Below are 27814 nucleotides of genomic sequence, written 5' to 3' on the forward strand. Positions count from 1 at the left end.
TGTCCATGGAATTCTCCAGGCAAGAATACTGAAGGAGACTGCCATACCCTTCTCCAGGGGGTCTTTCCAACCCAGAGATGGAACACAAGTCTCCTGCATTGCAGGCAGATTGTTCACCATCTGAGCCACCAGAGAAACCCCACCTGGGAAGCCCAAATAACACACACTATGATTCTGTTGCCATCTTTAATGTAATAAATACGATCTAGGAGAAACTGGATTTTATGCACAACTGTTCTTTGACTAGATCATTACTATATTCTTGTTTCACGCAACAAAGAAATGTGCCCAAAACAATGGACTTTAATTAGCTTCTGATTCTGTGATGGGGCTTCCCAGGCGTCACCTGTGGTAAAGAATCTGCCTGCCAGTGCAGGGGACTAAAGAGATGCAGATTCAATCCCTGGGTTGGAAGATCCCCTGGAGAAGGGAATGGCAACCCACTCCAGTATTCGTGCCTGGAGAATCCCATGGACAGAGGAGCCTGGCGGGCTACAGATTATGGAGTTGCAAAGAGTTGGACACAACAGAGCCACTAAGCACTGCTTTCCTTCCTTCCCTTCTGTTGCCAAGAACAAACTATACTAAGATCAACAGCTTCATACAGTTTCTCCGTTGTTAATATTTTTTAACATCTACACTGTCTAAAACAGAGTTTTGGTTGCCAGGAATGGTCTTAAAAAACAGGTAACAATATAGAACCTTGTGAAAGAAGAATGTGTTCGGTTCCCATTTTAAAAATATCATAATGGCTTGACAGTGTGTTTAATCACTATCATCGTGATTAATAGGATCTGTGTTCTTCTATATATCACCAATATCATTTTATTATCACTGATCAGGAACAAACCATAATAGACAGATGGTTTGTGTGTCTATCGTTAAGATTACGGGTTTCATCCTTAGCACGAGCAAACAAAAATCACTGTCTTTAGCCACCATTTTCCAGTATGTAAATAGCATGAAACATATTCTCACAGCAGACTGACGCATTCAGCTACACAGGGAATACTCTGCCACTCAGTCTCTGCGGAAGCCAAGGTGCTGAGAGCTGCTTCTCCACACAGGTTTCCGAGGTTTCTCTGGCTCTAGTTGGTAACTAGCAGTGAAAGCTGCAAACTCACATTTAGCTGAAACGAACAATACTGTGCTTAGTAAGAAATGTTGCTTTGAGTTTCACAAAACTCACGTTGGAGTGCCTGAGGCTATTTTGCCCTGTGCTATTTGGAAAACACAGCCTCTGCTGGCAGGCTTCCCGCCAGTATTCCTCGGGAAAGCGGGTGATTCTTCCATCAGGGTGGGGAATCCTTGTTCAGTTCAGTTCAGCCGCTCAGTCATGTCCGACTCTTTGCAACCCCGTGAACTGAAGCACGCCAGGCCTCCCTGTCCGTCACCAACTCCTGGAGTCCACCCAAACCCATGTCCATTGAGTCAGCGATTCCATCCAACCATCTCATCTTCTATCGTCCCCTTCTCCTCCTGCCCTCAGTCTTTCCCAGCATCAGGGCTAAATCCTTCTTAGGCTGTTTGATATTTCAAATTCAAAATGCCACAATTTCACTTTACCCAACTGGCACGTTACGTCTCTGCCCGTTCCTCTGGCTTCTCAGTCCTACAGTTACGTTGATAATCAACGGGGCGATGCCCTGCCTGTCCTCCAGGTCCTTGTTTGCAAGTGTCATATCCAGGTGTTCAAAGGCCCTCTTAGCTAAAGCCTGATTAAAGGAACTACATTTAGGGAGATTTTAGAGGACATGCTTTCTGTCTTCTTCTCCACTGGGTCACAGCACCTGAGTCCTATATTTATTTATTTTTAGGATACCTTATTAAATGAGTGGGCAAGACCAGAAGAGGGAGCGCTCATGCAGACCCCAAACAGGAAGAGACTACCCTGCATCTCCAACTGGAAGAAGGTTCCTTACCACCTAACTACCCAGGAAAGGACGGAAGATCTTCTCCCCACCCAGCAACAGCTCAGCCAATGAAAAAGCCACTATACACCCCACTCCCAGTTTCCTCCAGTGGACTCCGCCCTTGTCAACAGCCCCGCCAAGCTTCCCCCTTTTCCTTTATAAAAGACCTTTCCTCTTCTTTGTCTAGGCTTGCTTATAGTTTCTGCCTTAGCATGCTTATCCCAAATTGCAAATCCCTGTTATTCCTGGGAAAACAAAAACAAAAAGACCTTGCTGTTAAAACAACTGTTTTATTTCTAAGGTCAACTTTACATAAGTGAAGACCGACTTAGGTCCAGGTTCACATAACTGGAAGTTTAACAGCCGCTAGTCTGCCTATTCATAGAAAAGTACCGACGATCCCAATTTTTATTTCTCCTCCTCTGTTTCTTCCTCTATTTGTTTCTTTGGTTATATTTTTCTTATAACCAATTAAAAATTATTTTAAAAAACGATACGCTGTGAAAAGAAACAGAAAGTGAATGAACGTGCGTCTTCTGTGAAGGAAAAGACTGCAGTTCGCTGGGGAGGCTGCAGAAGGCGGGGGAGGCCTTTGAGACTCAAGAGCTGTGGCCGCAACCAAGTGCCCCCTCTGACCCGAATCATCACATTTTCTCTCCACTGGATTACTTCCATCTGTATGCATTTGTTGCTATTTATTTCATGTTTTTTAGAGAAAAATGAAACGTTTTAAAAACAAAATAATATCTCAGGGGTGGGGAGTGAGCAAAATGGGGGAAAATGGTCAAAAGATACAAACTTCAAGTTACAAAATAAGTTAGTCTTGGGGCTATAAGATACAGCACAGTGACTATAATTAATAAGACTGTACTGGATATTTGAAAGTTGCTGAGGAGTAGATCTTCAAGTCCGCATCACCAGGAAGCAGCAGCTCATACCCACGCAGCGACGGATGATAGCTAGGCCCATCGCGACGATCGTCCACAGTGTGTGCATCTACCAAATCATTCTGCTGGTCACCTGAGACTAAGGAGGGTCATGTGTCAATTACATCCAACTCCCTATCAAGCTGCTGCTGCTGCTGCTGCTAAGTCGCTTCAGTTGTGTCCGATTCTGTGCGACCCCATAGACAGCAGCCTACCAGGCTCCTCCGCCCCTGGGATTTTCCAGGCAAGAGTACTGGAGTAGGGTGCCATTGCCTTCTCCTCCCTATCAAGCTACCAAACGCTTTCTCGTCTCTCTTTTAAGGTAAAACTCCATAAAACAACTGTCTGTATTTGCCACCTACAATTTCTCCTCTTCCCCCTCAACTCTAATCGCTCCAGTGGAACAGCTCTAATTGAAGCCGCCCATGGCCTCCACGCTGTCAGATCCAAATGCCAGCTCTCATGCTTCATTTCCCTTGAAATGCTGGCAGCGTTTAACACACCAGTGACCACTCTCTTCTTCTGGACACGGTGTCTCCTCCCCTCCAGGAGGACGGGCCCCGGGCTAGCCTCCAGTCCATGGACTCCTACGTTCAGGCTGCACAGGCCTTTCTCCCTGAAGACGTGCAGACGCCCTGCGCCAGGGCTGGCCGGTGGCTTCGGTCCTCTCATCTCAAACCACACGCACCTTCCAGGTGACCTCACGCAGCCTCAGCACGTCACACACCATCCTATATGCTGGTGTTCTTAATCGTCCACATTATTACGAAGGCTTCTCAAATTTATACCTCTAACTCAGATCATTCCCCTAAACTCCAGACTCAAATAGTCAGCTAACCGCTGAACATCTCAGCTGAGAAATCTACTAAAGGTCTCAGACTCAGCACAGCCAAGACTCAGACCCAGTAGTGACCCCTGCTCCCTGTTCCGGCAAACACTCCCATCTAAGTGATGGCAACCCTGACGTTCCATCTGCTCAGGCAAAAACCCAGTGCTATCGTTTCTCTCTTCTGTCTTTTTTTCTATACCAAGCATCCAATTAGTCAGCAGTTCCTGTTCACTCTACCTTCCAAATGTGTGCAGAATTCAATCTACCAAATTTCTGCACCTCCATCATCACCACCTTCATCTCTTCCCAGGATCACTGCACTATCCTCCCTCTTGTCCCCACCCTTGGCGCTGGGAGTGCTGCTATATTTACTTACTTAAGATTCCCGCACTTAAGTCTGCACTAGCAACACTGGTCAATTTGTGTTCTATCTTGTATAAGGCTTTAATTTTTGTTTTAGGAATAAACTTCCCTCTTGAGAGAAATTACCTTTTTAGCTTTTGAAATACATACTTTATATAATGTAGAAATTTTCTCCTTTATCATTTTTGGAGGAATCATCCAGTAAAAACTTTTAGGCATCATGCATTTTAAGGGGACTTTTACCAACTTTTCAGTTTTTTCCCACTGGTTAACAAGATATTTAGTTTTCTGAACTCTCCTTCAATAAACTTTAATAATTTATAATTTCCTTAGTATTGGCCATTATGTCTAAATTTTCAAGTGCATGAGTATATGTTAATGTGAGTCCTTACTAAATTATTAATAATCTCCTTTTTGCCTATAGTTCTCTTCCCTTTCTCATCCCTTAATGTTTGCTATTTTCTCATTTCTTAAATACATTGCCAAAACTGTCTACTTTATTGATCTGTTTAAGAAAATATCTTTTGCATTATTAATTAAGCCTATATTTTAAATTGTTGGCCATTAATTTCTTCTCATTAATTCCCTCTGCTTTTAAAATTTTTATTTTTGGTATTCCAAAACTGAATAAAAGACTATGTATTTTCATCCTCTTCTGACTGCATACCTTAGGTTTGGTAGATTTTATTCCCATTTTACGTTTGAGTTTTTTCAAGGTTATTTTAAAAGGTCACCCAGATAAAGACTGGCAAAGAACAAATTCAAATCTGTGTGATTTGCACTGTACCAGAGAAGTTCTTTTGAATGTATCACACATGAAACATAGATGCAATTCACACAAAAGGAGACAAAGTTAACAAGTGGCAATATGTTTATTTCCTTTAAATAAAAATAGTAAAACAATGTCATGCCATTGACACATGAGAAGAGATCTGACTGCTAATTAAATTGGGTTAACATGAAATCTTAACTGAAACAATAATTTGTTAAACCAACTTATCAACCTGTAGTGTGTATTATAAAATACTTGTGTCTTTTCACCAAATAATCTCAGATCTTAGCATATTTTTTAGGACCTATTTCATAAGACTAACTGTGGTGCTGAAGAAGACTCTTGAGAGTCCCTTATACTGCAAGGAGATCCAACCAGTCCATTCTAAAGGAGATCAATCCTGGGTGTTCATTGGAAGGACTGATGCTAAAGCTGAAACTGCAATACTTTGGCCACCGCATGCGACGAGTTGACTCACTGGAAAAGACTCTGATGCTGGGAAAGGTTGGGGGCGGGAGGAGAAGGGGACGACAGAGAATGAGACGGCTGGATGGCATCACCGACTCTGTGGACATGGGTTTGAGTGAACTCCGGGAGTTGGTGATGGACAGGGAGGCCTGGCGTGCCGTGATTCATGGGGTCGCGGAGAGTCGGACACGACTGAGCGACTGAACTGAACTGAAGACTGCTATATGAAAATTAGACTATACTGAAACAATGATAACATTCTGAGGGGCAAAGACAGTACTCAAGGATCCTCCTCTGTCCGTGGAATTTTGCAGGCAAGAAGACTGAAGTGGGTTGACACTTCCTTCTCCAGGGGATCCTGCCGACCCGGGATCGAGCCTACATCTCCTGCACTGCAGGAGGATTCTTTACCACTGAGCCACCAGCAAAGCCCCCAAGAATTCTAGAGCCGGTTAAATCTGTCACATTCTAGCACTCAGCACCCAGGTACTCTTTCTCTCTTGATGTTTTCTCTCCCTTTTCTTGTCAGAAATCTTTTTGATTTATAAGCTGGTGCCACTTACGTCAAGAACAATAACAGTAAAAGAAAAGACTAATTGTACTGACTAGAAGCTCTGACTGACACACATCCCTGGAGGCCTCCTGCCCCGACGGCTGTGACCAGGGCTCCTTCCCTGCTCTTTCACTTTTGGCCTGCATGACTTCCTCCTGTGACGTGGACCTCCCTGCCCCAGGGCCTTCGCACTTGCTGCGCCTTCTGCCAGAGAGCACTTCCCCCAGCTCTCAGCATGTCTCCTTCCTCCACCCCCTGTAATGTCTTCCCAGCTACCTAGAAGGCATCGCTGGCCACACACTCACACCCCCAGCCCCATGTCTTCCCTGGCCTTCTCTCTATAGTAGGGCCATTTGTAATCCGCCATCACTCTCTATTGCCCATTCTGCTTTATTTTTCTATGTATTTATCATTTTAAAAAATGTTCAACTGTCTCCACCACCCCCTCCCAAACTCTGAGAACTGGGATGCTACTTTGCGCTATATCCTAGAACCTAGAGCAATGCCTGGCATATAAATGCTCACTAAGTATTTGTCTATGGAATAGAAGTAGGGAGCAGGATGGAGGTGGGGAGGGCAGGAGCACGAGAGGAAGAAAGAGGAGCAGAAAGGACTGAAGTCTTACTGATCCGACTTGACTTCACGTCAAAAGCATCTCAGTGCACCGAAAGGTCAATAACCACAAATGTCTTGGAGCTTCTTTGAAAAGCTGATTCTCCCTAAATCCTATCACAGACACGGAGCTGACAAGAACCACCTGGCCTACCCTGTCTTACTGGAGTCCAGCCACAGTTGGTCTACAATCATGACAGAGCTGCCACCTTCTAAAAACATATCGACAATACAGTAGGCTTTGTCAGAATGTCAACCCAACCCTAAGGAGATGTGTGGGAAAAACTTGAGTGTGTTTCCCTTGGAAAGACAGAACACAGTCCCTCTATTTGAGGAGTTCTCATGTGGAGCAGCCTGTACATACACAGCCTATTTGAGTTGCTACAAAAGTCACAACAGTGCTAGCAGACAGCAGCTAAGGAGAGGCTGCTTGGCTCCCAGAGCAAAGAACCTCACAGCAGTCAGACCTGCCTGGAGGGTAAGAATCTGCCTCCCTGGAGAGCAAGCTGTCAACAATGGGTGTGCCTGTGACCAGTCCCCACCTACCTAAAGGCTGTACTTGTTGTTCAGTCACTAAGACCTATCTGGCTCTTCACAACCCCATGGACTGCAGCACTCCAGCCTTTCCTGTCCTTCACTATCTCCTAGAAATGTAAGTTGAGAAGTGCTAAATACATGAGCTGATGAGCTAGAAGAGTATCAGTTGTCAGAATCTTTAAGTTGTTTTTGTTTTTTCTAAATATACTCCAGAACTTGGTTAGTTTTGATATTGGTTGGATGGCATCATCGATTTGATGGACATGAGCTTGAGCAAGCTCTGGGAGTTGGTGATGGACAGGGAAGCCTGGCGTGCTACAGTCCAAGGTCCAGGGCTTTTCTTGGTCAAGTTATTTTTCTTTTGATTCAGTCTCCTACTAGTTGTGGGTCTCTTCAGATTTTCTTTTTCTTTACTGTTTAATCTTGGTGCACTTTATATTTCTTAGTTCAGTCGCTCAGTCCTGTCTGACTCTGCGACCCCATGGGCTGCAGTGTGCCAGGCCTCCCTGTCCATCACCAACTCCCAGAGCTTACTCAGACTCATGTCCATAGAGTCAGTGATGCCATCCAACCATCTCATCCTCTGTCGTCCCCATCTCCTCCTGCCTTCAATCTTCCCCAGCATCAGCGTCTTTTCCAATGAGTCAGTTCTTCACATCAGGTGGCTAAAGCTTTGGAGTTTCAGCTTCAGCATCAGTCCTTCCAATGAGTATTCAGGACTGATTTCCTTTAGGATTGACTGACTAGTTTGATCTCCAAGGTTGCACTAGGTATTTCTACGTCTCACTTTAACTTAAAACATTGGTATGCCATTTTATAAAGCAAATTCTGAATATCAGAACTGACTGAGATCTGGAGTACATTCAGGAAAAAAAAAAACAACCTTAAAGATCCTGGCAACCGAAACTCTTCTAGATCATCAGCTCATGTATTTAGCACTTCTCAGCTGGAGATGCATTTCTCTAAATCTGGCATAAAATAGGAGAATCTTAAACAATAGCAAAGAAGAAAAGCACCATGTATCACTTCTCGTGGCCTTAAAGATGGCACGCGGTGTCATCTGTGTCTCCTCCCTGCTCACCCAACAGGAGGCACCGTTATAAGATGCGCGCCGCCATCTGCAGCCACAACGCCCGGTGGCGGTATTTTGCAAAATTAAACTATGCAAAGATGCATTCAATCAAAAGGACTCTTCTTTGTTCACACAGCTATTTTCCCCAAGTAAAGCCTGGCAAGAATAACTGAAAGCGTGGACTGCAGTAACAAATTCACTGATGACAGACACTGTGGTACAAAAGCTTTAAACCGGGGGACACCAGAAGCGACGGAAGGCAGCCCACTAAACGGGTGAGTGGAGTTAGTTAGTGCAGTGACATCAGCAGGGCAGCAGGAGGGCCGCTGTCCACTCCGCTGCCCACAGAACAGGACGGAAGGAAGACGTAAGGGCGGGTTGGAATCACCTCTTGGGGCATCTCTTTGCCCACTGCCCTTCAGAACAACAATATCTAAAATCTTTCCAGGCCTCTAAAGGCTAAATTGAGGTTAGGGATACACTATGAATGAAAGCTATTCTAAAACAAGAAAGTGATGGGTAAGTTGCATTGCAGCTTTTTTCCTACTGTCCTTGATGTATAAACAGGTGGTGCCACCTCGGAGCTCTGAGATAGTGGCTTTACCGATATCAACACCTCAGTGTCTCATGACAGGGCAGGTCCACTTGTGAGTGTCCTCTGTTATCCTCACACATTGCTTTCAGCTGTTTCTGCTGCTCTCAGTAGCTGTAAAAATTCCAGTTTGATCTCTCTGCCCCTGATGCATGCTGAAACACTCAGACTTGGGAATGTTTCAACTGTGAGCCCGGAAAACGCGAAGCTAACAGAGCACATGCCCAGAAAATCCTGAGACTTCCGGAATCTCAAGTCTGTTAGGGAGATATGCACAGGGGGAACCCTGCCCAGTCTCCAGCGACAGCCCAGGTCATTTTAAAGATTCATTTCTTCAGATAATACAGAATAAAGGAATATATCTGAATACGTGACCCTAATTAACAGTTCTATTAACACGTATAATTAACAGGTATAACTCTGACTGATTATTTTCAACACTGATTCCACCTGTTAAGATCTTTATCTGTCAACAGGATATAGAATTAAGATCCATTTTATGTGTAATAACAGAATTATCATTTTGTAACAGCTCTTGATTCCACACCCCATAAGCTCTTAAATTTGCTGTCTCTTAAAGCATTTCTCTTGGGTGTGAAAACAGTGTATTTAACATTTGTGAAAGTACTGAAGAAAGTTGCGTCCTCGATCCAGGCGGAGTCACCTTTTGCTCTCCAGAATGAAGGTGCGTGAACTCACAGGCAGGGTCAGCCAGGCAGCAGGAAGCCACTTAGCAGGGGACCAAGAGGGGGCGGCCGAGCAAGGGCCACAGCCTGGGAGCCCGCAGAGGCGCTGCCGCATGTCACAGCGCTCCCAGAGAGGCAGAAAGCCAAGCCTAACACGCACTCTCTCGGTCTCCGACTGTCGGCAGCAGCAAACTCCCCGCGCACGTGCAGGCCGGCAGGCGCACCTGCGCGCTGTGATCAGTGTGCGTCCTCTGCTTTTTCACCTCTCCCCGCGCTGGCTTCACTCTCCGCTCAGGTGCGACACTTCGGAGAGGGCACTCAGGTTTTGTAACTATTTTTCTAACACGTTAGCGTGTCAGAGCACTGAAAACACAGGCAAGAGAATGTCCTTCCTCTATTGTAGTAAGAAAACAAATTATATCCACATTACTTACCCTGCTGACTTCCTTAGGAGCTGATTCATCTGGGGATGAAGAAGGGAGGGAGAGAAAAAAATAATGTTAGAAGCGCTGGGTAGTTTCTGAAAAATATAGAACATATCATTCACTCTCTGTAAACCAGAAGGCTATTTGCAATGCTTCCTCTTGAGATATCTAAAAATTTGCTTGTAAAACTCTGTAAGGTAAAAAGCATAGTATATTTAGAGTTAGATATATGTATGAATTTTGGAGGGAAATGAAATAACACAGCAGCTTGTTAGTCATTTTCAAGATTACCTTTTTAGAGACTCTCAAATAGTAATGCCTGAAAATATGGCTACACTGTATTTTATCCAATACATATGCCTAAAAATGGGATTGTAGTACTTGCAGTATTCTAAATGGCACAATCCGCACAAATGGCTCAAAAGGCCATTAACACTTGTGCCGTTAATGGGTTGGTGCCAGCATTTCACGCTCGCTGAACCGAGACCTGTGTCTGCGTGGCCTGGTGAAGGCACAGACCACTCCCACTAACAGGATGCCCTGCCCTGCGGACCCGGGAGGCGGCAGGCTTGTCTCTACCCGTGGGGCAGCACTGCTTCCTGGTAAATTAAGACCGATGGGTTATCCTGGTCTAGGTGAGGCCCTCTGACAGGCTCCCCCTGCGAGGCTGGCCACGTGGCAAGACTATGCCTGTGTAACCAACAGGGTACGAGAAACAAACCATCCAAGATGCCACTTAGGTCCGCCGGCTGCGAGCACCCCGTGCCTGGGAACTCGTTCTGACCCAGAGAAAATGTGTTGATGTGGCCCTTCCAGAGGACGGGGGTGGGGGCTGGAGACCCCTCTCCAGACCCCTCACTGGGAGGCAGCCTTTATTTAACGCTGCTGCCTTCTTGTGCCTTGTTTAGCAAGGAAACCCTGTCTTTCTACCGCCCTCAGTACACCGAGACACACTAAGTTTCTAACATGTTCTATATTACACCAAAGCGCAGCCTCATCTACCTTAACACGGACAAAGGCGTGTCCCACAGGTCCAGACAGGGCACTGATTCTTCTTTCTCCTTCAACATTCTTATTAGCTAAACCCCTGAGTCCTGGCGTTTCCTCTTTTTTTCTAGTCTTTTTCAGATTTACTGCTTACCACCCATTTCCACAAATAATATTAAGTATAGTCCCAAAGTACATATCAACAAGTAGCCTAAGCTGATCCCTGAATTCAGTATCTGCCCTGGCAATCATGTACACACACACACACATTCACCCACCCAGTTTATCTTTCAAAAATATTCCATCTATCACTGTCATTCCAGTAGTCAGGTATGGATGTGAGAGTTGGACTATAAAGAAAACTGAGTGCTGAAGAATTGATGCTTTTGAACTGTGGTGTTGGAGAAGACTCTTGAGAGTCCCTTGGACTGCAAGGAGATCCAACCAGTCCATTCTAAAGGACATCAGTCCTGAATATTCATTGGAAGGAATGAGGCTGAAGCTGAAGCTCCAATACTTTGACCACCTGATGCAAAGAACTGATTCACTGGAAAAGACCCTGATGCTGGGAAAGATTGAAGGCAGGTGGAGAAGGGGATGACAAAGGATGAGATGGTTGGATGGCATCACCGACTCAATGGACGTGAATCTGAGCAAGCTCCGGGAGTTGGTGATGGACAGGAAAGCCTGGCGTGCTGCAGTCCATGGGGTCACAAAGAATCAGACACGACTGGGCAACTGAACTGAACTGAACTGATCATGCCCCTTGGATATTTCAGAATTTATAGTAAATTAGTGCCTGGAAAATCCCATGGATGGAGGGGCCTGGTAGGCTGCAGTCCGTGGGGTCGCTAAGGGTCAGACACGACTGAGCGACTTCCCTTTCACTTTTCACTTTCACACATTGGAGAAGGAAATGGCAACCCACTCCAGTGTTCTTGCCTGGAGAATCCCAGGGACGGGGGAACCTGGTGGGCTTCCGTCTATGGGGTCACACAGAGTCGGACACGACTGAAGTGACTTAGCAGCAGCAGACATCAAAGGGCTTCCTAGGTGGCGCTAGTGGTAAAGAACCCACTTGCTAATGCAAGAGACAGGAGACACTCGGCTTAGACCCCTGGGTTGGGAAGATTCCCTGGAGGAGGGCATGGCAACCCATTCTAGTATTCTGGCTTGAAGAATCCCAGGAACAGAAGAGCCTGGCAGGCTGCAGTCCATAAGGTCCCAAAGAGTCAGACACAACTGAAGTGACTTAGCATGCACGCATATTGCCTTTACCTGGCGACTTTTTCAAACTTAGCAAGCGTGGAACTATCAGATAGCAGATGTTCAGTAAACAGTAGCTATTCTTGTATTACTATGTTAACACATATTTCTTATATATTTTTGTTATATTTGTTCCATAATGATTTGAATATTTTATCTGATTTCTGTAAGAATGTAACCATGTTATAGGGAAAACAAGGACTTTATTTTATATACTGAAGTCACTTTATAAAAAAAAATATCACTTATTCCTTAACTCCTAACCTCTTATTCTTTTCTAAAGCTCTCTGAAGATGGAACTATTTGATTTAATCATCACAGCAAATTAACAGATTATAAAGTTGCAGAGACCGATCCGTTTCTCTTTTAGATTTTTATCGAAGAAGTTCAGTAAACGGGGGATGAAGAGTGAAGGGTGATTAACGCACAGGCAATGGCAGGTAGCAGTCATTCGCACAAGCCGACTGCATACTAAGCGGAGCGTCCAGGCTGCGACCCTCTGGGACCGTCCACTGTCCAGTCATCACCACGACTCGGAAGTTAGTTCAAGGGAAGAAGAGCGCGAACGTCCAGACGTCTGTATATAAACGTCCCCTTCGCTTTTTCCGTCAGTTTGCTGAGAACTTCTCCAACTCGAGTGTGCAAAAGATACTCTGCTGATAAGTATTTATACAAAGCAACTCCTCTTTTGGTTTGATGGACAGTTTAAAGTATTTGAAAGAAAAATGCTATCTACATCTTAACATCTGGCTTTTTTGCCTTGTGTGCAGATTTAGGGCTGTATCTTCTACCTCTTCTTCCAACTCAGAAGCCGAACAGTTTCTGCGAAGTGAATGTCAAGTCCATTACATTTAGGGAATTCAGCAATTCAGCTGAGGGGATTAATGAGCGAAGGGAATTGGGTAGGATAAGGGAAGCTGGCTTACTGCTTCCTGTATTTGGAAGTTCCAAGGAAAGGGCCAGCACCCTGAAGACACTGCCCGGGTGAGTGCTGCGTCGGGGAGCGGCCGGAGGCTCAGCGCTTGGGGCTCGGAGCCCGGCGCCGCTCACTTGCTGTCCTAACTCTGGGCAAGACATGGGCCTGCCTTTGACGGCCTCTAAGTCTGAAGTGAAGCAACAGCCCATCCACATAACTTGACACTGAAAATTAACTTTCTTTCCACAAGAACAATTGCAAAGCAACAAAGCCCCTGACTTGGGGACTTCGCCAGTGGCCCCTGAAGGCTGACTCCGTGGCCCCTGGTTGGGGACGAGACCCACAGCGAAGGCCCAATGCCGCCAAAAAAAAATAAAACAGGAGCAGAAGAGCGGTGGTCCCCAAGCTGTCTGCCCTTCCGTGGACAGGGAGGGGGTGACGGTGGGCCAGGCGATGATGGCAGCCGTGGCAAACGGCAGGCGAAGCTTCTCTCTCAGTCCACGGCTCGCCTCCCGCTCGGCGAGCAAGTCCGAACAGGCGCCGGCCAGCGGAGGGCCCGCGCCCGCCCGGGACCGTCCCGGAACCCGCAACCGGGTAGGCGCCCTGCACTCCGGGTGCAGACTCAGGACTCCGCGGCCGCGCTCACTCACACGTGCAAGGACGGAGTCACGGCAAAGCGGGAAGTGCACATGGAGGCCAGTCCTTCCTGACCATCAAGTGAGCAACCAAAACGTTCACAACAGCAGACACTTCATTTTTGTGTGGCACTGCGGTTCTGTAAACGTTTGTTCACTCAACAAATGTGCACCACGGATCCATTACCTACCGGGCATTTATCCTTGTTCTTAAGGAGCTGAATTTCTAATGGGATGAACAAACAAGAAAAAAATTTAAGGGCTTTCAGAAAGAGAATATTGACGCTTGTTAAAGAGAAATTTTTTTTTTAAAGACAAGAAGACACCATCTTCAATCTAAACATCATTTTAATGATTTTTTTTAAAGCCTTAGAAAAAATAGCCCATGCAGCAAAAAATTTCCTGGAGAATATCCCAGTAAGTACACCTTCCAGCAAGTACTTATTTTTGAGTTAAGTACTCATTGGAAAAGACCCTCATGCTGATTGGGGGCAGGAGGAGAAGGGGACAATAGTGGATGAGATGGTTGGATGGCACCACTGACTCAATGGACATGGGTCTGAGCAAACACCGGGAGAAAAGGACAGGGGCACCTGGTGTGCTGTAGTCCACGGGGTCCCAAAGAGTCAGATGTGACTTAGCAACTGAACAACAACAGCACGGAAATTACAGAATAAATGAAATCAGTATCTTGTCTAACAGACCCGAAGCCACAGTTACACTGAATATAAAATTTAAACAACTGTCTAATATAGGTCAAAGAATCCATCCGTATGTGACATCATAAGCGCTTCTAAAATATTTTCATAAAATGTTGATAGTAGTTAAAAATGAGTAAACAAATCAAATGAACACTTCAAAATATAAACCCTTACAACCATACCTTCAAGGCTGTATAAATGGAAACACAGATATTAATATAAAAATAACCTGGAGGTTTGAAGCCAAAATAGCAACTAATATCATGATAATTTTCTTATCATCAACTTAGAAGGAAAATGCAATGTTCACTAATGTTACAGGAAGAAGAAAAAATGACAAAAGATTTTGATAGGTGGCTTTATTTTAATACTGTGAGATGATAAAATACTAAATACTGATATTTGTAGACAAGTACATGAAATAAAACAACATCTCCCCAGTATTTTAGGAGGAAATGAAAAAATTTTATTTCCTGTTAGATTTCTATTCTTTTTTATTCCATTGTTATCCCTAGGAGTGAATGAATGGCTAGCAGGACAATCATTTCTCTAAATCTTCTAGCCATCTTCTGTCATTAAATCTTTAGGCAAATAAGGAGAAACTAAATATAGATCAGTAGACTAAACAATGCTTTTAACAAAAGAACCTCACTTTTCCCCTCAACGGGCCTAGTGGTCATCTGTAAATCTACATCTTAAAATGTAGATCTGTGAAAAAATTTAGCTCACATTTTCTCTAAGAAATGTTTGTAAAAATATGGTCAGTGTGTTTAAAAGTAGCTACTTTAAGACATATGCAGTGATATTGATTTTTCATTAGCAGCTTTACTAAAGCCCAATTTACATGCCATAAAATTAACCCATGATAAGTATACAACTCAGTGATTCCAGTCGATTTACAGAGATGTGATGGGCTCTCACCAGTCCAGTTTCGACGCTTCACCCCCCCAAGTCCCCTTATGCCCCTTTACATTCAATCCCTGTTCCCACCACAGCCCCGTCACGTCAGGGACATCTCTCTGTTCTCACAAAGTCACCTTTTCCGGGCATTTCAAATAAGTGGAATCACCCAATACAGAACTAGCTGTATCTGGCTTCTTCCACATAGCACAATATTTTGAGGTTCATCCATGTTAGAACATGTATCAGTATTTCTTCTTATAATCAAATAGTATTCCTATTATATGGGTATATCACATTTGTTTTTAGCCATTTACCAGCTAAGACATTTTAACTGTTTTTGATTTGGAGCCTATCCTGAACAATGCCCCCGAGGAACTACTGGATACATATCTTTTGTACGGACACACTTTCCTTTCTCTTGGATAGACTCTTAGGATGAGTATTAATAAAGTAAGTTTAACCTTCTTAGAAACTGATCAATTGTTTTCCAAAGCACCATTACCACTTTACTTTTCCAAAAGTGAATTGCACAGATACCAGTTTTATCTTCATCGTCACCGATACTGGACAGTATATTTGGTGAGTATACAACACCTCGCTGCGTTCCCCGAATAGTTAATGATGCTGAGAAGACTTACCGAGCATTTGCATACTTCTCGGGGATCATGCACATCCGAATCTGTTGTCTGTTTATACACTGGGTTGTCTATCTTCTTATTGAGTTTGACAAATCTTTATATATTCTAGATACGTTTTTAATGAAGTCTATTTTTCCACAAGAATTTTTTTTTTTTAAGGATGCTGCTTTAGGTATTGTATAAAATAACTCTTTGGCCTACCCAAGATCATAAAATTTTTTTCCTATTTTGTCTAGGGATTTCAAAATTTTAGCTCTTACAATTAGATATATGATCTATATTCAATTTAGTTTATAATGTGAGGAAAGGGTATTTTTAAATATTGCATCTGGATATCCAATTGTTCTATAACAACTACGCTTCCTTTAAGGAATTGTTTCAACATCTCTGTTGAAAATCATTTGACCACGTGAGGGTTTCGCCTGGACTCTGAATTCCGCTGCACTGACCTATCTGTAAGGCAGCACACAGAGCTGAAATACCATTAGTACAGTAAGTTCTGAAACCAAGTAATGTAACTCCTCGAAACTGAACTTTACTTTTGTAATCATTATGGCTCTTTTAGGTCCTTTACATTTTACAATCTTCTCTCAATTTGTATAAAAAGAGCCCTCCTGGATTTTGAGGGGTAATGCGCTGAATATATAGATTAATTTGGGGAGAACTGTCATCCTGGCAATACTGATTTTCCCAACTCAGAACATGACATCTGTCTCCATTTACTCAGACTTTTCTTTCCTCCCTCTCAGCAAGATTTATACATTGCAGTGTATGAAATTTCTGTTTCTTTGATAAATTTATTCCTAAGCTTTTTAATTTTTTGAGGCTATTATGAATAAAAGTATTTTCTTAACCTCTGACTGTTCCTTTCTAGTAGATAGAAATGGGATTGATGTTTGTGTCTTGATTTTTTTTCTATATTGGTCCTCGTACACTGAGACCTCGCTCACGCATTCATTAGTTTTAGCAGTTTCTTATGGAACATTTGAAATTCTTCCACATCCCAGATCATGCATCTGTGGAAAAAGGATTTAGTTCTTCCACTTAAACCTGGATAGGTCCTGTTTTTTACTGCTCGAGTTAACAGTTCACTTTCTCCTAATTCTCTTACAGTTTTCATCATGAATGGATATTGAATTCTGTCAAAACCTTTTTCTGCATTAAGATAACTGTGTTAACTCTAATAAGTTTAAATAATTGATTTACTGATATTAAACAAACTGGTACTCATACAGGGTCATACCATATCACATTTTTAATATGTTACTAGATTTGGTTTCCTGATTTTATTTAAGGGTTATTGCATGTATGTTCAAGGGAGACTTGTCTTGTGATGTTTTAGTCTGGTTTTCTTATCAGGTTAATACATGACTCAAAGAAGGAGCTGGGAAGTTTTTCTCCCTCCTCTCTTTCCGAAAAGAGTTGGAGAAGGATTGGTAGTAACTCCATTTACAATACCTGATACGATTCATCAGTACAGCCAGGGGAGAATGAGCTCTGGGTTGTGAGCTTAATTACTAAGACCTGTTTGGATTTTCTACTTCTTGTTATGTCAGTTTTGGTGATTTGATCTTTCCAGGAGTCTGCTTTGTTCAAGATGTCTAATTTCTAACATGAAGTTTTGCATTCTCCATCAACTGCTGATGGATCTGTCCATCAGAAGGGGACAATACCCATAATCCCAACCTTTTTCAGGTCTGCTTGAGTTCTATGCTGTTTGGGCCCTTTCCAAGGGGGGCCAGCAGAAGCTTCTCCAGGAAGGTGTGCGTGTCCTCAGTCAGGAGCGCGTCTGCCTCAGTGTCACCGAGGTCTCAGGCTGGCACAGCCCGAGATTTGCCAGCCCTCCCCCACTCACTGGCTTCCAAAGCTCCAAAGATGGTGGAGCCTCCAAGTTGAGTGAACCCTTTTAACTTGTAGAGACGCTGTCAGAACCTCTGTTCCAACCAAGGGGACAGGGAGCAGTGGAAGAAGCTCCAGGCCATAACATGATAAATAGCCATGGTTCTTACCTGAATTTATCTGAAAACTGAAGGTCACAGTTTTCAAATTATGAATGTCTCTCGAATTGCTGTGTGCCTTTGGCTGACACTCAGAGATTAAAGTGGCTGGTTCTGTCCATTGCTGTCCAACTGATAACTGCTTCTTGAGGAAAGACTCTGCTGCCTTCTTCACTCAGTCAGAGGTGGAAGTCCAGCTTTGCATGCAGTCATCATTTTCACTGAGTACCAGCAATTGTCAACATGTGGTCCGGAGGCCTCTGGCATCCCAGAGAGCATTCAGAGGGCTCACAAGTAGACTATTTTCCAAATAACACTAAAATCCAACTCACCTATTTCTTATTTTTTACAAATTTACATTGTATTTTTCAGAGGCTACATAAGGCTCCTACAGTACAGGGAATGTATACATTGTATCCTAATATTTTCTAAAATGTTTTAAGGTCACTGCTTTAAGATATCAGTATGTGAGCCTTCAGAGGCTATTCACGTTCTCAGTGCAGCAGCACTTGCATTTGCCGCCTTTGGTCACCCGCGTTCCAGTCTCTGCAACTTCAATAACATCTGATAAATAGTTACTTTGAATTCCCAAGTTCTTTGCACCTATACAGACACAGAAAAATGTACACTTCACCCCAAACTATTATTATTTAGAATTTAATATTTTAATTATTTTAGCCTATGAACAAACTTCACACATAGCATATTTTCTTATATTTAAGGTTAGGTCATTAGCCTATAAAAAGGGGGAGCTTAGTTTACTCATTTTCTCAACCTACAGCTGCACTGTTTATGTCTAAAGACAATGAGAAAGATGAAACTGACTTATGAGAAGATTCTCTGACTCATGAAAGGCAGGACTCTACTCCAAAGGAACAGGGTGAAACTGTAAATAAGAAAAAACAAAAAAACAAACAATAGGATAAAAGATCATTCTTTTGGCTTTAATAATTTATCTTATCATGCCTTATGCAACAGAACATTTGCCAACAGTACTGTGGTACCAGTTAAGGTGCAAGGTTATTTTGAGACCAATCACACAGTGTATAAAGAGAAAAAAATTGAATATTTTAAACGTAGACATGATGCACTCTTTAAAAGCCCCAGATTGCTTGTAATAGCTTTTCAAACTAGAAATGTCACAGCCACTGACTTGAGGGTAAGTTAATGTTATTGTATTGACTAGAGAAGTACCCACAGTGGCTGAGAAAGTGATAAAATGTTCAGCGGGCGCTACTGGATGCCTGCTGCGTGAGAAGTCAGCCGGAGGACTCAGAGTGCAGTCACGTCTGCAGGGATGAAGTAACCCACTAAAGACAGTCGCAAACATCTTCAAAACCGAAATTCTGCTTCACAGTGAATGAACCTATAGGTGTCGCTGATGTCACTATTTCCGTGACATTTGTCTGAAATCAACACATAAGAGTCATCAAAGACCTTTCATTTGAATATGGGATAACAAATGTGGGTGATGCTGAACTATTCTAAGACTTGAATAACCTTTTCAAAGTGCCATCTTTTATCCAGGAACAACTGGATTGACACTTGTTTTCGCAAAACTGCCTGTGGCCGGCCCAGGTCAGAGCAATGACTCCAAGCTGCACTAGCAGTCACTGTCATTTTTGTGTGTGCCACACACTAGCAAAAAATATAAATATTTTTGTGTAATATTAGATAACAAGCACAAATGGTAATGAAATATTCTAAGTGTTGAATAACATTTTTAAAGCTCTCACAGACTCATAGGAAAAAAACAATGTCACTTTAGTTTAAGGATGCCCTTAATATGGTGCTGGAGAAGACTCGAGAGTCCCTTGGACTGCAAGGAGATCCAACCAGTCCATTCTAGAGGAGATCAATCCTGGGTGTTCATTGGAAGGACTGATGCTAAAGCTGAAACTCCAATACTTTGGCCACCTCATGCGACGAGCTGACTCATTGGAAAAGACTCTGATGCTGGGAGGGATTGGGGGCAGGAGGAGACGGGGACGACAGAGAATGAGATGGCTGGATGGCATCACCGACTCAATGGACATGAGTTTGAGTGAACTCCGGGAGTTGGTGATGGACAGGGACGCCTGGCGTGCTGATTCATGGGGTCTCGGAGAGTCGGACACGACTGAGCGACTGAACTGAACTGAACTGAATGTAGCAGGCCACTGCAGTGAAACTTGCCTATTTAACATCAGCAGAAAGCAAAGGTCACCAACAGACATGCAGATGAGTGACCTCAGGTCCAGGCATGTCCTCCCCGCTGCCTTGGGCAACTCTGTCTTTCTCATCACTGACACATCTTCATCACAGGATATGCCGGGTCATACGGCACCAGAGGCGAAGTCACTTGCCTCATGGCCTGGTCTGTTACAGGCAGACTGCGCTTGTTCTAAGTCCAAAGTTCAGCCTCTTGTATCGTCCAGTACACAGGACAGAGGACATCCTCAGGGCTGGAACACGCTTCTTCCAGACCTGAACAGACCACCAGCTGTACGCTAACTCTTTCGTGGTGGGAGGTGCACGGGGTAGTAATTCTCATATTACTTTGCAGGCAGTGACCCAGGATACCTGAACCTCTAAAATTTGCACTGATTTTCGGAGGACCTCAGAATCACTGTAGGGTTTATCTCCAGTGGTGAGCCAGTGAATGTTTAACAAATGACTCCTGTGGGAAAGTACGCTCTAATTTGTAGCATTTTCCAATCTCTGTGGTATAAATATTCCCATGATGTACTAAAATCAGCTTGGACAGATTTGAAAGAACCAGTTATTAAATTTGCAAGAACTCTGCAAGCTGGTTGTTAAAATAGTCATTACTAAAAACCTAATTATATAAACAAATATTTTAAAGGTCATAAATATGGAAAACTCACCATTCCCTGATCATTTTATGACGTTTCACTATGCTCTGCCCCCTTGAGGCCACGTCTACTGTATCTATGACAGAAATGCTGTGGAATGGTGGTGTGTACTGTCTGCTGCTGAGTCGCTTCAGTTGTGTCCGACCCCATAGATAGCAGCCCACCAGGCTCCCCCACCCCTGGGATTCTCCAGGCAAGAACACTGGAGTGGGTGCTACTGTTATCTCTTCTTAACTCCAAGCTCGGTGGCCTCACACTGGTAGGCTTACATGGAATTCAGTGCTCCGTAAGTAAATGTTGATCAGCTCTGAAGGAAAATAAGTAAAACTCTGATTTGTAGCATTTTCTGGTTTCTGTGGTGTAAATACTTAACCCGCGCATGATTCCAAGCTACCAACTGTGATATCAACTGGATCATAACATTCCAGAAAATTCATCAACCGGCCGAGCCAGCACGAGCCATTCCCCTACACTGCTGCTTCCTTCACTGATATTTGTCATCCACTGCGCTGTCAGGTGGAACTTTGACTTTTCAACACATTACATGCAAGTTCAATAAATTATTTAAGCAATTTGTATGGACCTAAAGTTACATGTATGAAACACTTCACAATTATTTTTAAAAAGTCTGTTTCACAGATTTACTTTGACAAGGTTTGGGAAGTGGTGGTGCAGTCTGTAAGGGTCAAACCATCAGAACTTTCAGTTCAGTTCAGTTCAGTCGCTCAGTCGTGTCCGACTCTCTGCAACCCCATGAATCACAGCACGCCAGGCCTCCCTGTCCATCACCAACTCCCGGAGTTCACTCAAACTCATATCCATCCAGTCGGTGATGCCATCCAGCCATCTCATTCTCTGTCGTCCCCTTCTCCTCCCACCCCCAATCCTTCCTAGCATCAGACTCTTTTCCAGTGAGTCAACTCGTCTCATGAGGTGGCCAAAGTATTGGAGTTTCAGAACTTTAAATGAGGGTAAAACTCACGTAAAAGGAAAGGAAGCACTACTTATACATATAAAATCAGAAGAGGGAGCAAAATATTAAATATCTAGTTTTGTTGCATTTCAAAGAAATAAAACTTAGCACTATGGATAAAATTTTGAAATTTAGAATATACAACTGATGCTACTCACTTTATTACATCAAAGGATATTTAATGAATAAAGAGTCTGAGAAAAAATTATATATTGTAAAATAAGGAAATACAAACTAATAGGGGAAACACATTATAAGATCACCTGAGGGGGGAAAGTGGAGAAGGAAATGGCAACCCACTCCAGTGTTCTTGCCTGGAAAATCCCAGGGACGGCGGAGCCTGGTGGGCTGCCATCTATGGGGTCACACAGAGTTGGACACGACTGAAGCGACTTAGCAGCAGCAGCAGCGGAGGGGGAAAAGAGAATTTTGAAAATTAGTGTCCCCTCTAGACAACAAAGGGCTTTCCTGGTAGCTCAGCTGGTAAAGAATCCACCTGCAATCCAGGAGACCCCAGTTCTATTCCAGGGTTGGGAAGATCCACTGGAGGAGGGATAGGATACCCACTCCTGTATTCTTGGGCTTCCCTGGTGGCTCAGCTGGTAAAGAACCTGCCCGCAATGCAGGAGACCTGCGTTAGATCACTGGGTTGGGAAGATCCCCTGGAGAAGGGAATGGCTACCCACTCCAGCATTCTGGCCTGGAGAAGTCCATGGACTGTATAGTCCGTGGAGTCACAAAGAGTTGGATGTGACTGAGCTATTTTCACTTTTACTAGACAACAATTGCACTGGCAGAATCTGTTGGATGTAATTATTTGAAAGTCTGGAGCCTATTGAAGGACTGCAACTTGCAGGGAACATCTGGATGGTAAATTACAGTTAATTTCGGTCAGTTTCGGCTCCTAGCACAGTGCCTGCTCTCTGCTCCCCACTCCATGGCAAGCAGCTGTACAGCGTTCTTGCAGCAGCCTGCACAGAGCGTGTGGGAGTCAAGGTGGGTGAAGGGGACCTTGACCTCCAAATACCAAGGGCCTGCGATCTGGCCACTGACTGCTGTTTCTGATCTCAGAGGTGCAGACAAGAAGGTGGGTCACCACTGCTGCTGCACTTCCCCTGACGGTCCCTCTTCTGGCTAAAGAGACGGTCGAGGGATTTAAAGGGCTAGTCCTCTTTTTTCCCCATCCTCCATTTCTCTCTTTTCCCCTCTGGGAGCCAGGCATTAAAGACATTCAAAAGCATCTGCATATACCATGTATGTTCAGGTAAAGACACAAGCTTAGAAAAGACCTAAGAACGTCTGGAGCTTACACTTTAAGCTGATCCTCTGCACAGAGCCTACAGCAATGGAAAAACAAACAAACGAAAAATTACAAATCCTGGAGAAAGGAAAGAATCTGGCTTTAAGAGCTATGTATTACATGTAAATACACAATTAAAACAAAAATCAAGGTACACAAAAAAACAGTTCAGTATGGCACAGTCAGAGGAAAAAAAAGAAAGCAACACAAACCCTCCCTAAAAAAGAACTTAGGGCAGGTCAACAGACAGAGTTTAAAAGACTTTAAACTCGCTCAGATTGAGCAGAGCAGAAAGGACTTGTGGAGACCACCACATGAACAGGCACATGTATTGTGGGGGTCTCAGAAGAGGAAAACAAGGTGCAGAGAATATTGAAATAAATCTCTGCAAGCTTCCCAAATTTAATGAGAGACATGAATATAAACATCCAAGGAGCTTAAATTCTAAGTAAGGTGCACTCAAAGGGACCCATACACAATATATTATAATCAAACTTTAAAAAAATAGATTTGAAAGTAGAAAAAGAGAAAGTGATTCTTCACACACAAAGACCTTCAGTAAGATTATTCACAGATTTCTCATCAGAAAATTTGGAGGCCAGAAGGCAGAGGGCCAACATATTTAAAGTTCTGAAAGAAAGAAGTTTATCAACTAAGTATCCTATATCAGTAAAACTATCTTTCACAAGCAAAAGAAAAAGTAAGTCATTCTCAGGTACAAAAGAAAGTTTATAACCTTTAGTCCTGCTTTACAAGAAATGCCAGATGGAGTTCTGCAAGTTGAAATAAAAAGACATCAGATAGTAGTTCAAAGTCATATGAAAAAAATGAATGTCTCAGTAAAACTAAACAGGTGCAGAATGATTAAAGCTGGTATCACCAGGTGGCCCAGTGGTAAAGAATCTGCCTGGCAATGTAGGAGACCTGGGCTCAGCCACTGGGTGAGGAAGGTCTCCTGGAGAAGGAAATGGCAACCCTCTCCAGGATTCTTGCCTGGGGAATCCAACACACAGAGGAGTCTGGCAGGCTGCACACAGTCCATGGGGCTGCAAACAGCCGGACACAGCTGAGCGACTAAACAACAAAAATCACTGTAACAACTGCAAAACAGTCGGACACAACTGAGCGACTAAACAACAAAAATTACTGTAACAACTGTTTGAAATTTTGTTTTCTACGTGATTTGAGGCTAAGACATTTTTTAAAGGCTTGTTTACAAGTTAGTACTGATATTACTGTAATTTTGTGACTCCACATTTTTAACCTAAAAAAGTTACAATAAACAAAGGACACTGTATGTTAATAAAATGCTTGAAACAGCAACAAGTTAAAAAGTTACAAACATTTACACACCTGATAAAGGCCATGAAAATACATGAAACACAAATGAACGGCATGAAAATAGAAATAGTCAGTTCCACAATAATAGTTCGAAACCTTAATTCCCTAGTCCCAGTAATGGACATACCAATCAGACAGAAGATAAGCAAGGAAATATTGGATCTGAACAGCATAATAAACCAAATAAATCAAACAGATATATACATACATATATATATATATATAGGACACTCTCCCCAACAATAATAACATATACATTCTTCCCAAATGCACATGGGACATGTCACAGGACAGACCACATGTTAAGTCCATAAATTAAGTCTCAAAATACCTAAAAATATAGATGCAAAGCATCTTCTTCAACAACAATGGGATGAAGTTAGAAATCAACAGCAAAAGAAAAGCTGGACAAGTCACAAATTTGTGAAAATAAACAACACATTCTTAAACAACCAGTGGCTCAAAAAAGAAATCACAATAGAAATTAGAAAACACACAAAGATGTAAAACAGTAAAGAAAAACTGACAAAGTACCAAACTTATGTATGGGACACAGTAAAAGTAGCGTTAAGGAGAAAATTTATAACTATAAATGCTCACGTTAAAAAATAAGAAAGATCTCAAAACCATAACCTAACTTTACAACTAAAGCCTAGATTAAAATAAGTCCCAAACCAGCAAATGGCAGAATATAAAAAAGATTAGAGCAGAGATAAATGAAACAAACAGAAAAACAAAATAGAAAATCAGTGAAACCAAAAGCTGATTCTTTGAAAGGGTCAAAAATCTGATAAAATCTTGGTACATGGATTAAGAAAAAAAGACTCTAATTACTAAAATAAAAATACAAGTGGAGGTGTTACTACTGATCCCACACCAATAAAAAGGATTACAAGAGAGTACTAGGAACAACTGTTCATCAACAAACTGAATTAACTGGATGAAATGGTCAAATTCCTAGAAATATAAAGGAATTTAAGACAAATTCCTGAAAATTATAAAATATAAACCAAGATTAAAAAGTGAAGAAAAAGAAAATCTGAAGAGACCCATAACTAGTAGGAGACTGAATTTAAAAAAAAAAAAAAACTTGATCAAGAAAAGCCCCGGACCCGATGGCTTCACCAGTGAATTCTACCGAACATTTTGCTGTTTGTCATTCAGTTGCTAAACTGAGTCTTATTCTTTGCGACCCCATGGACTGCAGCACGCCAGGCCTCCCTGTCCTTCACCATCTCCCAGAGTTTACTCAAACTCATGTCCATCGAGTCGGTGATGCCATCCAACCATCTCACCCTCTTTCATCCCTTTCTCCTCCTGCCTTCAATCTTTCCCAGCATCAGGGTCTTTTCCAATGAATTGACTCATTGCATCAAGTGGCAAAAATTTTGGAGTTTCAGTTTCAGTATCAGTCCTTCCAATTAATATTCAGGACTGATTTCCTTAAGGATGGACTGGTTGGATCTCCTTGCTGTCCAAGGGACTCTCAAGAGTCTTCTCCAGCACCACAGTTCAAAAACATCAATTTTTCAGCACTCAGCTTTCTTTATGGTCCAATTCTCACATATGTACATGACTACCAGAAGAACCATAGTTTTGACTAGATGGACCTTTGTTGACAAAGTGATGTCTTTGCTTTTTAATATACTGTCTATGTTTGTTGTAGTTTTTCTTCTAAGGAACAAATATCTTTTAATTTCGTGGTGTCCTATCTTTGTGCCATTCCATGCTGTTCATGGGGTTCTGAAGCCAAGAACACTGAAGTGGTTTGCCATTCCCTTCCCCAGGGGATCACCAACAACATTTAAAGAAGAGCTAACACCATGCATTTTCGTACTTTTCCAAAAAGCTGAAGAAAAGAAAACATTTTTAAACTTTTTTAGTTTGAAGCCAGCATTACAAACAAAGATTAACTACAAGAAAAGAAAACTGCAGAAAAATATCTCCTATGAATATTGATGCAAAAATCCTCAATAAAATACTAGCAAACTCAAGTTATCACCATATTAAAAGGATTATATACCATGATCAAGTGAGATTTATTCCTGGAATGCAAGAATGAGTCAACCTACAAAAAATGGTCAATATGCCAAATTAACAGAAAGAAGGGGAAAAATATTGTTGTTGGTGAAAATATTAACTGGTGTTGTGTTGTGGAAAACTGTACGGTGGCTCCTCAATTAAAAACAGACTTGCTGTCCAGAAATTCCACTTCTGAGTACATTCCCGAAAGGACTGAAGGCAGAGGCCTGGAGAGAAATCTGTATAACCACGCTCAGAGCCTCCTTATTCAAAACAGCTAAACATGGAAGCTCAACAGATAAATGGACAAGCAAAACGTGGTATATACATACGGTGGAACAGTTCTCAGCCTTAAAAGGGAGGAAATTCTGATACATGTCAAAACACGGATGAACCTCCAGAAGATTATGCTGAATTAAATAAGCCAGTCATAAAGAGAATGCTGTATGATTCCACTTACACGAGATCAAAATGAGAGTGAATATGAGATACGTGGTCAAAATAACGGAAAGGAGAACGGCGACTTCTAAGAGCGATGGCGAGGGGGACGGGAATTGCTGTTGAACGCGTCTAGAAAAGAGTTACGGAGATGGATGGCGGTGATGGTGGCATAACACATCAACGGAGGCGTATCTAAGAATGGCTCCAATAGCGAGTTTTATGTGTATTTACCACTATTCTAAACACTGGAAAATAAAAAGGATTACCTGAGAGGCAGGTCGCGTATTTAAAGCATATTAAGCAGAATACTTTCATAAAAAGGTGGGGCGTATACAGCACTTCCGGTCATACAATTGACACCAGCTGCACAGTGGCTCACAGTGAATTTTTCATGTTTTATGAAAATGAATGCTAGAATTTCTATGCTTTTTCGAAGTACAATGCTTGTACTTCTCACTTTCCTTACTCACACACTCTTTAGATTTGCTTCTATTAATAATACGTCAAATCTAAACACTTTAGTTAAGACGGGAATTTAATGAACTTGAGCAAATAAAAAATGTTATAATGCATTGAATTGGCTTTTAATTAACAAAAAGTCCTACCTATTAGTGAGACAAGCATCATATTTTATGTGCTCAAAAATATCAGAAAATATTAATATAGAATTGAAGAAATTAAATGAATGTGTACATTATGAACAACTCTATTGCATAAAGTACAATACTTACTTACACAGAGTTTTTAGAATTCTGTTTTTAGACCATAATTTCTTAAAAGAGTTTAGTCTTTCATTAAAAGCCAGGCATTAGAAATCTGGGATATTCTTAGATTGAAGTAATTCTCAACTTTTAGTGTCATACTCCTTTTGCACTCTTAAAAATTAACGAGGTGCCCATGTTTTGATTTATGCCTGTTATAAATACTAATATTTGCTTTAATATAAATAAAAACTGAGGTGATTAAAATGTGTATTTATATTTTAAAATAATAATTATAATCCTATCATATATAACACACATATTTTTACAAAAAAACTAATATTTTCCAAAACAAAAAAAAGTAATTACTGGGAAGACAGGCTTATTTTT

At 42.3% G+C, this 27814-nt stretch overlaps 1 protein-coding gene across 1 annotated transcript in view; it reads right to left on the reverse strand.

Moving 5' to 3' along the window:
• Positions 1-27814, reverse strand: part of PDE10A (phosphodiesterase 10A) — a 266588-nt gene that overhangs the window by 93736 nt on the left and 145038 nt on the right. The window contains exon 3 of the mRNA XM_055433314.2: positions 9758-9786. Coding sequence (XP_055289289.2) covers positions 9758-9786 — 29 coding nt within the window. The remainder of the gene's footprint in view (positions 1-9757; positions 9787-27814) is intronic.

The sequence above is a fragment of the Moschus berezovskii genome, chromosome 10 (genome assembly GCF_049115385.1).
Source record: "Moschus berezovskii isolate FMDL1 chromosome 10, NW_MosBer_1.0, whole genome shotgun sequence".
Lineage (NCBI taxonomy): Eukaryota > Metazoa > Chordata > Mammalia > Artiodactyla > Moschidae > Moschus > Moschus berezovskii.